Source organism: Cebidichthys violaceus, unplaced genomic scaffold, assembly GCF_023349555.1.
Source record: "Cebidichthys violaceus isolate CVI_PGR_0920_01 unplaced genomic scaffold, fCebVio1.0.p SCAF_134, whole genome shotgun sequence".
Taxonomy (NCBI): Eukaryota; Metazoa; Chordata; class Actinopteri; order Perciformes; family Stichaeidae; genus Cebidichthys; species Cebidichthys violaceus.
The window spans coordinates 1-15,057 of record NW_027176301.1 but is presented as its reverse complement, the minus strand read 5'-3'; the positions used below and the strand labels follow the sequence as shown (position 1 = coordinate 15,057).

Here is a 15,057-nt window from a genome sequence, read left to right as displayed (position 1 = left end):
TCACCGTGTTTGTGGCGTTAATGTGTGTCACCTTCTTCTGGCCTCGTTATTTGTCTGTTAGACAGCGCTGAGGGCCGAAATGCCCACAGAGCACCGTGCACACACGAAAATGTGATTTCTTTCAAAAAATGACGAGAAGTTTACCTGCAACAACTTTTCTAACTTCTTCACCTGGGTCGTTGAGCTCCATGGTCTGCTGCTGAGTGCAACTTCCTGTCAACGTGTCACCACAGGGGGGCGCTCATAAGCTTACATCACGGGAGGGAATGACCTGCATCACCACACAGTGAAACTGAGGTCAAATGTTGAGAAGAGCACACAGAGCTGACTTCTTAGCAAACAGTTTGAAACCTTGGATTTTTTTTTCCATTATTGACAATTATATCACGTTTCGTATTAGCAACTTAATGTCACCTTTATCAGTTTCTCTCGTACATGCGGAGAGATGTGGTGGACCGTAGAGAGACTGTTTGTAGGCCTGCTGGTGAGAGTTAACATAGAAAGAGTCTGAGAAGTGACTAGCAGTGCTGATTATCTGTTTGTGACCAATTATGGTTGTATATTATAGACAATGGAGAAATATTTCAAACCAATTGTCATTTAGACTATAATTATTATCATTATTACAACATTATTATTATAAGCCATAAGATCACTACTAAGTCAGCGCTCAGCTTCAATCACTGACATTAAAAAAAAACACAAACCAAGACATAAATCTAGGTGTAGTTATGGATTGAACAGCCATATCAAGACAATTACAAAAGCAGCCTACTATCACCTGAAGAATATATCAAGGATTAGAGGATTTATGGATTTATCTTCAGTAGACTCGACTACTGTAACGGTGTGTTTACAGGTCTCTGTGAAAAGTCAATCAGAAAGCTGCAGCTTGAGTCCTCACTAAGACCAAGAAAGTGGATCACATTACTCCAGTTCTGAGGTATTTGCACTGGCTTCCTGTCCAACAAAGAATTGACTTTAAAATCCTGCTGTTGGTTTATAAAGCACTGAATGGTTCAGGGCCAAAATACATCTGTGATCTGCTGCTACCCTATGAACCATCCCGACCACTTAGGTCGTCTGGGACCGGTCTACTTTCTGTTCCCAGAGTCAGAGCTAAACATGGAGAAGCAGAGTTCAGTTCTTCTGCTCCACATATCTGGAACAAAGTCCCAGAAAGCTGCAGGTCTGCAGAGACCCTCAGCTCCTCTAAATCAAGACTGAAGACTTTTTATGTTTTCTGCTGCCTTTAATTGAACCAGATTCAAGGATATTAATCAATTTCCTACATTTTACTACTACTGTATTTTATTTCTTAAACTGTACTGCAACTATCATTCTATTTTTTAGCTTTTTAGTGTTTTAATGAGTTTTTAATGTTTCAATCAATGTTCTTAATTGTTTTTAAATCTCCTTTTCTTTTGCCTTATGGTTTGATGTTTTTAATGGTTTTGTGTGAAGCACTTTGAATTACCTTGTTGTTGAAATGTGCTATACAAATAAACTTGCCTTGCCTTACTGGGTACCACTGCACTACTGTTATTATTCTATTGGACATCTTACATGAATATGCTATATCTCTTTATTGATAGCTTTAATGACATGAAGTTTAGCCTCTTCAAACAACTTTCCCATGGGTTGGTCATAACTTGTGTGTTAAATTCCTGTCAGAACCCCCGACGTTTCCAAAAGATACCACATGAGGCAGGCCATTTGTTTGGATTATGTGATTAAAAGGATGCATATAGATTTACATGGACATTTTAGACCTATTCATAAAAAATGTGGAGTTTTAGCCGTGAATAAGCAAGCATCACGTAGCTGCAAAGAAGCACTGGAATGAGCTAATATCACTTGTACATTAGATCTTGTCACACATTGTGGAAGTACTGAAGCTTTTTTTCATTTTAAAGTGACTTCAGTGAAAATGATCGTGTTTGAGGCTCTGCTATTTATCTTATCTTATCTCTTTATCTTTCATCCACTGAAAAATATTGTTGTTATTGATGTGTTAGTCACACACTCTGCTTTCACATCCAAATCACTCCATCTATTCAGATCACAGCAAGTGGAGCTAGTTTCAGTGTGGCTGAACAAGTGTTGTGCAGTTTACACAAATGACAGAATTTCATTACTTGACATCGCTCTTTTCATGCGGCTGAGTTGACTAAGCAATTGGAGCTTAATGATATCGTGGCTGGATTTTTCACATTGCATAATCGGCTGATAATACGTAACAGACAGTAAACACCAGTTACTCATGATGTAAAACTTTATGACACATACCAAACAGTATTTACAAAAACATCTTCAAAGATAGCGCTCGTACTCAATAACACCAGAACCACATGACCCACAGAGCTTTATCTGCTCCAGCATTGGAGGGGGGAGGGACAAGTGCTCTGTAGCATTTAGTAAAACTTTCCAACACTGCTTTCACATCCTGGAAAAAACATCAAGGAGTTCAACCTAAATTGCTGTTAGAAAAAGGGGCTTTAAATTCCAAGTATCAATCCCAAAGGTAAAAGGGTAAAAAGAAAAAATCCCCGATCCCACTACTGAGGCGTGGGTGGTTTGAAAATATCCCTCTTTTCCAGAGCAGCCTCTTTGCTTCTCTCCACGGTTGAGCAAACGACAGCTGTGAAAGTTGAAGGACAAAAACAGCTGGGATCCGGAGCTGCACTGGCTGTAGCTGCGGACATTGTTGATACAACAGGAAGGATTGCCTCATAATTACCTCATTTCTGACACAATAGCGAGGCAGTTTGTCATCTTTGATTGGATATGAACTTGAATATTTGGATCAATGAGTGTCTGATCGATGACAACAATCCACTGACTAAATATTCTATGAATTACTTCAATGCACCTTCGACCGCCTTGCGTCAAACTCTTTTACCCAGGTGTCTCAGATTCTGTTCCAACAATTTGAAAGCCAAACAATTCTTCTGCATTGATCGCAAAGAAGAACAGAGTACAGTAGCTTAAAGTTTCTCTTTCGACTTGAGTTTGGTGTAATTGGGAATTGAAAACATCTATATGCATTACAGAAGTTTGATGGAGTGAAGGCATCTACTGTGAGTGAATGCTACAGTACACTGATTCTCTGCCAAACCTGCTGTCAGTGCAAAAAAATATAATAAACCAGGTGCTTCTGAATGTGCTATTAGAAATGATAGCCTGGAGCTGACATATTTAATACATCTTCATTACTGTAGCATTCTGCAATATATTTCCTGCTGTCTCTGAAAATCTTCATTGGCTTAAAGGGCTGGGTTCTTATAGATCAGCGCGATGCCATGGTTGTTGCTCAGCTGTGTTTGCGCCTGTTCAGGTGGTTGGCTGCTTGTCGTCTGTCTGTTTCCCTTCAGAGCAGACATCATTTTGGACCGGTAGTGATCCCCAGCCAGGAAATACAGAATTGGGTCAATACAGCTGTTGATGCTCGCCAGCGGCCTGGTGATCTTGTAAGTAAAGTTGACAATGTTGAGGAATTCACATTTAAGGCGTAACACACGGGCGGTGTAGTAGAGCGTCCGAGTGACGTGAAATGGGACGAAGCTCACCGCAAACACCACCAACACCACGACGATGAGCTTGATGGACTTCTGACGCGAGGCGGCGCCCTGCTGGCTGGAAGATAAGCCCCGTCTGGGTCGGCACAGGGTCCGCGCCATCAAGCAGTAGCACGCCACAATGACCAGGAACGGGATGCCAAACAGGAGCACCATGACGACAGAGCTGTAGTCCACGTACTCCTTGAAGGCCTCCTGGCTGGTTGTGTCGTGGCACAGGGTGTCATTGTCCCTCCTGGAGGTGGTGACGAAGATGAGGTTGGGCACCAGGCACACGCTCACCACGGCCCACACCATGCCGCACACCAGGTGGGCATGGCGGGACTTCACCTTGGTCAGCGCCTTGATCGGGTGGCAGATGCCCAGATAGCGGTGCACACTGATGCAGGTGAGAAAGAGGATGCTGCAGTAGAGGTTGGCATAGAAGAGGAAACGCACTATTTTGCAGGCGGCCACTCCAAAAGGCCAGTGACTGCGGTTGGCGTAGTAGTAGATGAGGGTGGGCAGGGAGAGCACGTACAGGAAGTCGGACAGGGCGAGGTGGAACATGAAGACCGTGCTGGGGTTCCACGGACGCATCTTCAAGAACAACCACAGAGCTGTGGCGTTGAGCACCAGGCCGACCACAAACACCAGACTGTACGACAAGGGTAGCAGGATGTATTTGAACTCCTCGTCAAAGCGACAGCTAGAGTTGAAGACGGTGATGTACGTCGTCGACTGGTTGTGCTCGTCGGGGCTGCTGATGACCGGTTCCATAGTGATGCAACTTTCAAGCCAGCAGGTGACCGAACCTTTGAAGGAGGAACAAACACGGAGATATGAACCCTTTTAACACACTTAGATTTACTAAAACTAAAAATATTAGTGGATTAACTGATGAGTCAATTGACAGAAATGAATCTGCAATAACACACAAATATAATTGCTGCTTCTCTCTGTTTTATATGATTATAAACTGAATCTCTTTGGGTTTCGGACTGCTGGTTGGACGACTAATAATGTCACCATGGGCTCTCTGTTGAAAGCCATTTTTCACTTTTTCATTAAGAGTCACACATTTTGTTTTCGTAGTCTGTGTTTAACAGTGGTGGAATGAGAAGTAAAAGTAGTGCCACAGTGTAAAAATGTATTATACTACTATCAGAAATATATACTTAAAAGTATCAAAAAGTAAAACTAGTCACTGCAGAAAGAACCCTTTCAGACTGCTATATGAATACTATATACACTATATTATTGGGTTATTATTATTATAGATGCATGTAAGCTGTAGGTGCTCAAGGTGGAGCTATTTTAACTGCAATAGTAACTGTTGTAATAATGCTTCATTTAAGTAACTATGCATTACATAGCTTTAAAAGGAATGTGGTGCAGTAGAAAGTTGGCTAAACTGTTTCACTCTGATGTATGGAGGAGTTGAGGTATAAAGTGGAAATAAGCAATAACACTTTGCACCACTGTTGGTTTCCACACATGTTAAACATCGTTGTCGTCGCTCACACGAACATAAAAGCAGAGTTATCGGGACACTGCGTCTACTCACCAGAAAAACCGAATCCGAAAAACAGCGTTGATGAGCGGCTCTTGATCCCCGTCGTCACCGAGAAAGTCGTCTTAACTTTTTGCAGCCGAGATCCGGTTGCTGCTCCGCTCACTCCAGCCGGCGCACATTAGATACGCACAACAAAGTTATTTTGCAGTGAGCGTCGAGTGGTTGGAGTCCATGGCAGCGCGCGGCAGAGACAGTCAGCACTGAGCGCAGGAGAACACGGAGAGCTTCCTACACCGGAGGACTGAAATGGGAAGTCTCACTGCTGAGTGGACAAAACTGCCGCCCCATAAAACAATCCTCAGAGTGTAAGTCACTTTGGTGAACCACGTGAAACTGCTACCAGAGCTCATTAACACCGAGCACAGAGATGTGCTCATTACAATAATGCAATACTATGGAATAAGTCATACAACACATAATACTTGATACAATGAAGAACCAGCTCTCTAACACTGACTAACTATGAGGGGAATACTGATATATGTATCCATTTTTATTATATATGGTTATATATTTATATTAAGTAATATATGTGAGTATGTGTTCCACCATTGGTATTATGTGTCTCATTGAATCTGACAACCTCGACAGCTTCTGGAAGATCATAAGAAGCTTACGGCATCCTCTCCCTTTAAGTGAACATGGTCCAATAGTTCAATGGCTTTTTTTCTGCACCGTGGGAGAAAGAAACACCAGCTTTGTTGTATAATCTGGAGTCTGCCAAAGGATGTGCGGTGTCAGCACTATTGTTCAAGCTAGACTGGCCAAGGCAAGAAGATTTGATGGACCCTCTGTTGGACCACTGAAGACCTTGATCTCCTCTCACATATATGTACACGCATTTGCAAGAAAAGAAAAAAAAAAAAGGACAGGTGATTAAGGACAGTAAAACCAGAGTCATGCCCATCAGTGCACCAACAGCAGAATGCTGGAAAAAAAAAACAGGACAGGACACTCAAACTAACCACCTTTCAAACATTATGCATAAGTAGGATCTGGCCAAAGCCCATCTACTGTAATAACCTCCTAAAACTCACCCAGTGAAATATGGTGAATGATAAATTAACTGTATTTATACAACGCTTTTCTGATCTCACCGACCTCTCAGTGTGATCGGTAAGACACCAAAAGTGTGCTTTACCACACAAGCCAGCAATCACCTATTTACACCCACACACATTCATAGACCGGTGGCAGAAGCTACCAGACAAGTTTTCACCTGTTAAACATTCACACGCACATATTTTGGTTTCAGTATCTTGCCCAAGGGCACTTCGACATGTAGACTGCAGGGGCCAGGGTTCAAACCAACGGCCTTCTGGTTAGTGAAAGGCCGCTCTATCCCTAAGTCAAAGCCACCCCTTGATGACAAACACTCCATACTAAAGAGACACAGGTGGACCACACAAGGCAAAAGGAAGCCCCGAATAACATGACGCAGGGCGACAGATGAGGAACTCCAACTCCACCAACAGGGCTGTAAGATCATAGAGAACTGGACCAAAGGCAGAAGGAATTGGACGGACTTTGTTGCTGCCCTATGGGGATGAGTGAGTGAGACTGATCCCCATGACAACACTTAATGACACTCAATGCTGAAATGTTATAGAAGTTAATATTTGCACAGCTGTACAGTACAGCTGTTATAAAAGGCAACGTTTGCTCCCTGGAGCTGTGAGGGATCCACAGGTCCGCCTCTTCAGTAATCTTTGTCATCTCAGGCTTTCCTGTAAGATTCACATAAGGTGTGGAATTATAAAGTCTGATCATAAACAAATTAAAAGAGGGCAGGATGAGCAATGTTGTGTGTGGGTCAGATGATAAACTGAGGTGAGATGAGGCGGTCTCTTAATAAGTTACTAAAAGCTATAGTAGTTTGATTGACCCACGGCCGCAAACAAGATTGTATCCACTCCAATAGCCCAAAGACTATAAACACATTTGGTTGGAATTACCTTTTTATGATCTACATTGAGATAGACTGACTTCTTGTAAATTTCAAAAGCTCAACGCCAGATAAATCCTTGCAGCATTTGGAAGTTAAGTTAAGATATATTTTAAGGGCGTAAGTAACGTATCTAGAGTACTTTAAATCCTGATATGGTAATTGCAGTAAGGACGTGTTTGTTTGTGTGTGTGAATTGGTCAGCTTGGTGGTAGCAGTGCGAGTTTCTGTGTCCGTGTACTGTTTGGGTTTCTGTGGTAATGGATGTCTGGAATGTGAGTGGGCCACTGACAAAGCATGTTCTTCTTTGGAAACCCATTCAAAGCACAGTGTCGGTTTGTTTTACAGTAAAAACAAAGGAGTTGTCTTCAGAGTTTAGCAGTCTGGTGTCTTGGTTTGTGTCTGAAATGCCATACTAACATGCTATTTTTCAGAATGATGTGCATATTTCCATTTTTTATATGTATACAATGGACAAAATCTGTAATACAGCACTTTTTTCGTCATCACAGACACCCAGTTTTAAAGTATATCAAAATTGCAATACTTTCATCAGTGGGCCAGGTCACCATTGTGTTACCTCCTTCATCTATTTAAATGAAAATCTTCCAGATTGCCACTTTAAATCAGATTATGAACTGAGGAACTTTTTAATCAATTCACCCTCGATTCTAAAATGTGTTTTAATTATTATTTCTTCACTTGGATGTTTGACCTTCACGGTGCAGAATGATACATGTGCAGAGGTTTACATGAGGAGACGGTACTTTCATGTGCATTATAATGCGATGTCTCCACCAGGTTACTCGGTTCATTATGTCTTTGAAAAGGGTGCTGTGAAGAATTGATTCTTCAGTGAAGTCAGAGCCATTTAAATTAAACTCTTGAAAAGCCAGATACAATTTCATAGATTCTAGATTCAATGAGGGAGGAGGATGTGTAATTTTAAGAACTTTGACAAGGTTATTTAAATTTTTGTTGTAATTATTATATAAAGACGACTATTTAGACTTTACTATGTCAACATAATTCAATAATCATTTACTAAAACTTGCTGCTGAGAAAACCAAAACTCCTGTTTCATTAAACAGAGTTTTAAGAGAAAAAGAAAAATCAATACTTTTGCCAAAAATTCCCAGCAGCCCGACGGGTGATGACATCACTACAGTCAGTAATACCTGCTGTCAGAGGACATAGGGATGTGTTTAGTCATGCCTTAATGAGTAACTACCTCAACTAAATGCTACAAGCAACAGCACAGACACTTCCGCACTGAGAGGAATATATAGTTATTTTAGGATCTGGGTCTCAGTTGCCTCATCTCTTTCTGCTGTGGTCTGTTATTTAACTAAGCTGACACAGCGCTCACATGTTTGTTCATGGACTTGGCCATCGTGTCAGTCACCATGTATGTACAAATACAAGTAATGTAATCATATTTATTTAAGTTGTTTACCACTGGAAAAGCATTGATTCTTAGTCATTCATCCATCAAGAAGAAACTGAAAAAGAAGTGCGCTTGCTGGAACTTGATAAAAAAATGATTTTACTAAACCCAGCTAGTAACACAAAGTGTGTTGATACTTACATGAATGCCGCTTAAAGAGAAGAGTCATCTTTTAGCTATGGATGTGCAAAGTATGCCCCATGAATTACATATTATTTTGTAAAATATTGTTGCTTCTCTGGTTTTACAAACTCTCTCCTCTCGCCACCCATATGCACTGCAGGATTAGACCATTAAGTAGGCTACACCTCAGTTCTAGGTGACAATAATCAACATACAAGCAGCATGGTAGGATAATGCGATTTGAGCAGCGAAACAGAACTGACTCGATGAAGTGATTTCTCCGTTTCCAGCTGCTCGACAGAAATAACACCGATTGCTTGGTGACAGTCAAGACTTGCTTTATGCACTTTACTTTACAAAAAGGTTGCATAAAACATGCACAGTGGACATTGGTACTGATTAAGTGACATTATGAGACAGTAAACAAAATGAGATATGGCAGGTCCTTCTATACCAACTTTACAGATGCTGTTCCAGTAGATATGTACAGCTATGGATTTTATGCTCCATAGGTTTAATAGAGGGCTTTTACAAGCTCAGATCCAGGCTCAATAATAGCAGAGTAATGGAAAGCACACAGTAGAAGGGATGAAGGTGAACGTTAAACACCAACCTTGGGTGAACACTGGAAATTGAAGGACTATATTTTTATAGTCATTTCAAATTCATTAAAACTAAATCAATGAGACCTTGATACCATAATTAATATTTGTATACGTGTCAGTAACTGCAGATACACATCAAGGTTTTCCATTCATATCACCCACCGGTTTCATTATCTGTCAAGATGGATAGCTGAATGAAGCAGACTGTGCTACAAGTACTTCCTGCGCTGTGTTTCCTTTGCTGTGTTGACACAGACAAACTATTGTTACAGTATTGATCGAGTAAATGAAGAGACGGCAGGGCTGTGGTAAAGTCCAGCTGATGTGATTGATGTCCAATCAGTCTGTCCACCTTTCAGGTACTCGGTTTGAACAGTTCTTCCAGTTCTAACTGAGCGGACTACGAGGCTTCGTACCAGCAACGTTTTATTATCTCTGTGCGTCAGTTCCAGTTCCTCGGCAGGTTCTCGAGGATCCTGCGTCGGTGCGAAGGGTTCGTCACTCCTGCGGCGCGTAGATCCTCCTCAGTGATGCCACTGTAGAGGGGAAATTGACACCGAATCAAACCTGAGTGGTATAGTGATTATTACGTAGTTTATAAAATGTATAACATCATACACAGTCTGTACCGTGACTGGATTTATCTAAACCTGGCATCATGTTCAGTCCTCTCTCTCAGATGAACATGACAGTCACATGCATGCTGGTAATGTTATTGCAACCGTCTTATGAACGCTGAGGTAATCTCACCAGACAAATATATCTTGCTCTGTGTCTGTGTAGTAACAGTAGCCCCGTTATTTGTGTCGGTCTATGAAATGCAGTAACTAGAGGCTTGTTAAGTGCAGCTTGTGGAACGTGTTATTCAAAATGATTTTACCTGAAGTAATCCAGATCATCCCAGCCATTGAGGCTGAGTCCCAGGGTGTATTTCTGAAGCCCCAGAGTACTGAGAAGCTCCCGCACAGTCTCTGGTGCACCTTGAAGTACAGACACCTGCGTTGAGATAAAGCAGACAGATTTTTGTTTTTAACAGAGCACCAGGAGTTGAGCTTTTTTTTAAAAACTGTCCATGAGAGCAGCGTCCTACCTCTTTCTCCCAGTTGTAGCCTCTATCTCCATGCATGGAGGGGCCGTTTCTATAACTTGGCCTATGGTTGGGTATGGATGGGCCTCTCTGCACTGTCGGGAAGAAGTCAACTTCACTGAGGGACTTGGCCATTTGCAAAGCAGTGAGGGAGTTGTCTCCTGTAGGTCCAGGGGGCTGCTGATCCACTACCCAGGGAACAGAGGCCTGAGAACGTGCTAAGTGAGTGGGGGTGTAGGGGAAAGCTGATGGAACCTTGGCTGCCCAGACATGTTTGGTCCTTTCTGGGGGAAGTTGATGTTGATCCCTTCTGGCTTTTTCCCTGATGATTGCCGAGTGATTCATATACAAGTTCCTCAAGTTCTTCTCGGGCAGTATGGAGTCGTGAACTATTTTTTTGCCTTGGTATTTGTCTCTGGGTTGTGAAGTCTGTTCCTGGTACTGTGACATGGCGGTACTTGAGGGTGGAGGTATGGGAGATGGGGTTTTGGCCGGAAAAAGCTGATAGGAGGAGTTGGTGTGTGTTGAATGAAGGTCATTGGTTGGAGTGTACTGGGGCAGGACGGCGGGAATTTCAATCTCTGTAAAGTCTGATCTGCGACAGGGTCTTCTGTCAAAGCCCTGACGTCCTGAGATTTTCGGGAGCTGCAAGGCCTCATTCCCAGACCAGATCACTGGAGGGTCCCGGCGCTGAGGGAGAGCCTCCTCCACCCTGCGTGCCACTGACACTCCTTCGAAGATGAAGTAGGCTGGATTGGTGTAGCTGCTCGGAGTTAGTTTGGGAGGAGCTGCCAAGGACCTGAAATGAACAAACGTGTTTTGAATTTGCAAACTAAATGTGTCCTCAATTCTCACTCACTTTCTGTGCAAGATTTCGTAATGTGTTCAATAGCATTCACTGTTAACATTGCAAGTGTTCAGACCAATAGCGGCACTGTGCTAAAAACACACACGGCCTGCATTGATTTAGGCATGTGGCTTCAGTTACCGGTGAGAAGATGAAATACAATCTAAGGAGTCCAGTTTGAGAAATACACAGAAGCATTGAAAACAAACAAATAATAGCATTAAAAAGCACTAATAGTTTTAATTTTTGAGGATGTTTTTTCCAAAATAACAGTATGCAGAGGATTTGTAAAACACCAAAACAAAATACTGCTCCTGTAAAAGAGGGTACGTGGCTCGTCAGTGACATTGCTGAGGATTGGGGAAGTTTTTAAAAAGAAAATTAGGAGGTCGTCACCTGTTTATTGGGACCCGTGTTGATGCAGGAGACGCGTGTCCCCTCCCGGGACCTTTATCATCTTTCTCAAAATAGAACCACTCTGAAAAAAGAAAGTGAAATTACAGAAAATCAACAGGTTTCATAATGAACAAGACTTCCTCAAAGTCTGTGTGGTGCGTGTAGACCAAAGGCCATGCCAGTTTGCAATCAAACAGCACAGTGGTGTTTGTGTGTGTTGCTGTAGTGCCTGACCTGGTGACATAACACTCATCTGTCCTGTTTCAGTGTCACAGGATGCATCTGGTCAGGGTCAGTCAATCAGGAGCCAAAAGAGGAAGCGGTCGATAGATACTAGCAAGTGTAAAGCCAAGTCAGAGATCATTGAGGAACCAAATAGAGGAAGCAATGTGAGACACATGGGAGAGTCAAAGAATGCAGTGACAGTGGAGATGGAAGTTTAGTGGGAAGTGATAGTGCAAGCAAGGCCAAGGGCAAGAGAGGAGCAGTTCCGGCTGACCCACCATAGGTCTTCTCTCGAGTTCCTCGTCTGTCCTTGGGCACATGGACCCTGACCCGTCCTCTTATGGAGCCCATCTCCTCGCCTCTGTGACTCAAAAATGTCTCAAACTGCTCCGATGCACCGGTGAGTGAGCGCAGAGCCACACAGCATTCACCTATACAAAGAGATGATTCACTAGATCAATAAGACAAGCTGAACAAAAGTGTCCATCCAGATAGTTTCAGCACGGCTTCCATAGAACTAGACACAGACTAGTTCGACTACATTGAAGATCAACTGCATTTGATTTTAGAAAATGTATATTTATAACACGAATTTCGGTGCCTTAAAATACAGTAAAACATCCACTTTATTGTGAACATTTTCTTTCTTTTTGCATAGAGATGTGCTTACAGATGTGTCAGAGACATTTTTAATCCAAAGAAAAAGCTGCAAACCGTATTAAAACATAATTAAACTACCAAGATAAGCAGATTGCACAGAAAAGAATAATAGAAATCACTTAATATTTTTGGATTTCACTTTAAGGACACTCATCGGCCAACCCAAAGGGACGTTATGAATGGAGTAGTTAATGTGACCAACCGTAGGACTCAAACCCGTCACATGACTTGACAGACAGCAGCAGGTGCTGATCCTGAAGATACTCCATGTCGGACATGATTGGAAGAAGCTATGACAGACATAAGCAAATCCCAAAAACTTATTTTAGAATTTGACTTTAAAAACTAACAATAAGTTCAACCATTTCCAAAATGAGCCTCTTTAACCTTCGGCAGTTGTTTGAAGGACCAGCCCAGTTTGAGAAATCCGGGAACATCACAGCTCTGTGAGTCATTCTCACTCGAGCGTCGTGTCTCTGCAAAGAAAGACGTGAATGAATCTTTGTCATTTTTGCTGCATAATGGCTTTATGTGAAATGTCTTTTTTTGTGTGGTACCATACCTTCAAGGCAAGACGAATGAAATTCAATAAAGAACTTTGCCTTGCTCGCCGTCTTCACAATGGCCTCGATGCCTTCAAGCTCTATCCAGGCCTTCTCCATGCTTGAATGTGTATCTGTGCGAGACAAACGCATAACAATGCTGTTCACTTAATGAAGGGATGCAGTCACATTCCATCTGTTTGTGTCCACAATGACGGCACCTGTTTTGCAGTTGAACTGTGATGTCACTCCCACTTGGAACGTGGCAAAAACAGGCGAGTGATCGCTTGTGAAGATGTCATCTGTGCAACCTGGTGAGAGACAAATCCACCATATTACTTTCCTATTAGGATTGCAATAACAACAACTAAATGTCTGCGGTAGCTAAAGTCATCGTGCAGCACTGTAAGGCTTAATGGGCTCTCAGCGATATTTCACAATATGTGAAAAAAAAAAAAAAAAGTGATTTAGGAGACAAAAATCAGTTGTGCTTCTATCTGGTATTTGTTATGTTTAGATAGTTTGCAGAGGTTAGTCAGAGACAAAAGCTTGGTCAGAAAGAGAGGAAATGACTCTTTTTCTTTCTGGACCACAGACTACGATGTAGGTTGACCTGATCCGTTTTGAAGTCTGCTCTCATTTTGGAGTGGTAAAAAGAAAAAAAGCATGGATATCTAATTTGAGAACGCTGCATCAAAACCTTTAACGACGTCGCAGCTTAAGCACTGGCCTCTCTGTGCTGCTCTTATACATTTAGTTTATTTTTGAACTGTTTACTTTCCTACTTAAAGCTTTTTTTTAGGTGTTTCTTTTCATCTCCAGATCCTACCATATGCAGTGCAGATGATGTGTGTCTCTGGGTAGGACTTCCATAGAATCCTATCACACCATGATGGAACATTAACTCGCACCTACAAAAAGAGATTCAGGTATAAATCAACATATTGTACAACAAATCAAATAACCACATAAACAAACTGTATGCAGTGAAGGATTCCTTCATTCCCGTTATGCCAGACATTCCTTTTCAGCCTGTGTGTTAACTCCTATTTTTATCTGACATGGCAGCTGCCGTCAGTCACCCTATAGAGACTCCTTAAATAGGATTTAAGTGCTGATAAAAATATCTTAAGAAGTGAGTCAACTGTATATTTAGAGTGCTTCTAAGCTCTTTGTAGTCGTGCTTTGCTGGTTCAATATATAGAGTCTAAAATACATAAAGTATGACAACAATGTTTTTCTGAAAAAAGGGTTAAAGATACAACAAAGAGACACATTTATGTAAAGGACATTAACACAGAAATGTTTGGATCAATTTATCTGCATCTGGAACTTAACATGAACAAGACTAAGAGACTACAGACATGGAAAAGCTGTCGTTCAGACTCATCAATAAAGTTGAGGTGGAATAATTGACACATGTGGACACCCACACTAAGGGCCCTGATGGAAGTCTGACACACTCGCTTGTCCTCCATCTCGTTGTGTAGCATTGTAACTATTAAAGTTTTATTTGTGCTGCAAAATATCTCCTTTATAAGTCTTTATTATTTGATACATTATCCTTTTAAGGGGGTTGTTTTCTAGTACTGTTAATGTATTGTTTGTTTTTATCACTTTGGTGTCCACATTGCGTATGTTGCCTCTGTCATTTTAAAAGTAATAATATAAAAACTATTGATCAAAGCCATGCTCGGGGCTCTGTGGGGCTGCACTTATTAGATCTCCAAAGTTTTAAGGGACTGTTTGTACATCATCCTGTTTTTCTGAGCTGCTTTTGTGTAACAAGAAGTGACTCACTCCCGAAGTCTTGTACTTCTGCCACAGGTAGCAGTCTCTGGAGCCCCGTTCATACCGATAGGTGGGTGGAAATGCAATCTTCTCTTCCGCTTAACCACGATAAACAGAGAGAGAATACAGAGTGAAGTAAGCAAAGGCAGAGCCGAATAAAAATGAAATGATATCTATATATTCACCATTTATCTTGTTATTGTAAAATCGCAATAAAGTGCTTGTACAATATCTGTCTGATATTACAGCTACCAAT

The 15,057-nt window shown here is 41.7% G+C and overlaps 2 protein-coding genes across 2 annotated transcripts; both read right to left on the bottom strand.

Moving 5' to 3' along the window:
• Positions 1-2,257: 2,257 nt before the first annotated feature.
• Positions 2,258-5,369, bottom strand: LOC137870703 (P2Y purinoceptor 4-like). The gene is made up of 2 exons (XM_068708125.1): positions 5,125-5,369; positions 2,258-4,372 (listed from the first exon to the last, which is right to left on the bottom strand). Exon 2 carries the CDS (start codon positions 4,335-4,337, stop codon positions 3,267-3,269), a length of 1,071 nt encoding a protein of 356 aa, XP_068564226.1. The 5' UTR covers positions 4,338-4,372; positions 5,125-5,369; the 3' UTR covers positions 2,258-3,266.
• Positions 5,370-8,969: 3,600 nt separating this feature from the next.
• LOC137870705 (phosphatidylinositol 3,4,5-trisphosphate 5-phosphatase 2B-like) lies at positions 8,970-14,899 on the bottom strand (the record flags this gene model as incomplete). The annotated part of the gene is made up of 11 exons (XM_068708126.1): positions 8,970-9,789; positions 10,134-10,249; positions 10,344-11,139; positions 11,584-11,665; positions 12,087-12,239; positions 12,671-12,758; positions 12,856-12,944; positions 13,031-13,144; positions 13,232-13,321; positions 13,840-13,921; positions 14,811-14,899. Coding segments are annotated over 11 exons (1,793 nt in total), but the record flags the coding sequence as incomplete, so codon positions are not given.
• Between the last annotated feature and the right edge of the window lie 158 nt (positions 14,900-15,057).

Excerpts from the sequence above, each read along its gene's own strand:
- LOC137870703 (XM_068708125.1), bottom strand. The coding sequence starts at position 4,337 with ATGGAACCGGTCATCAGCAGCCCCGACGAGCACAACCAGTCGACGACG.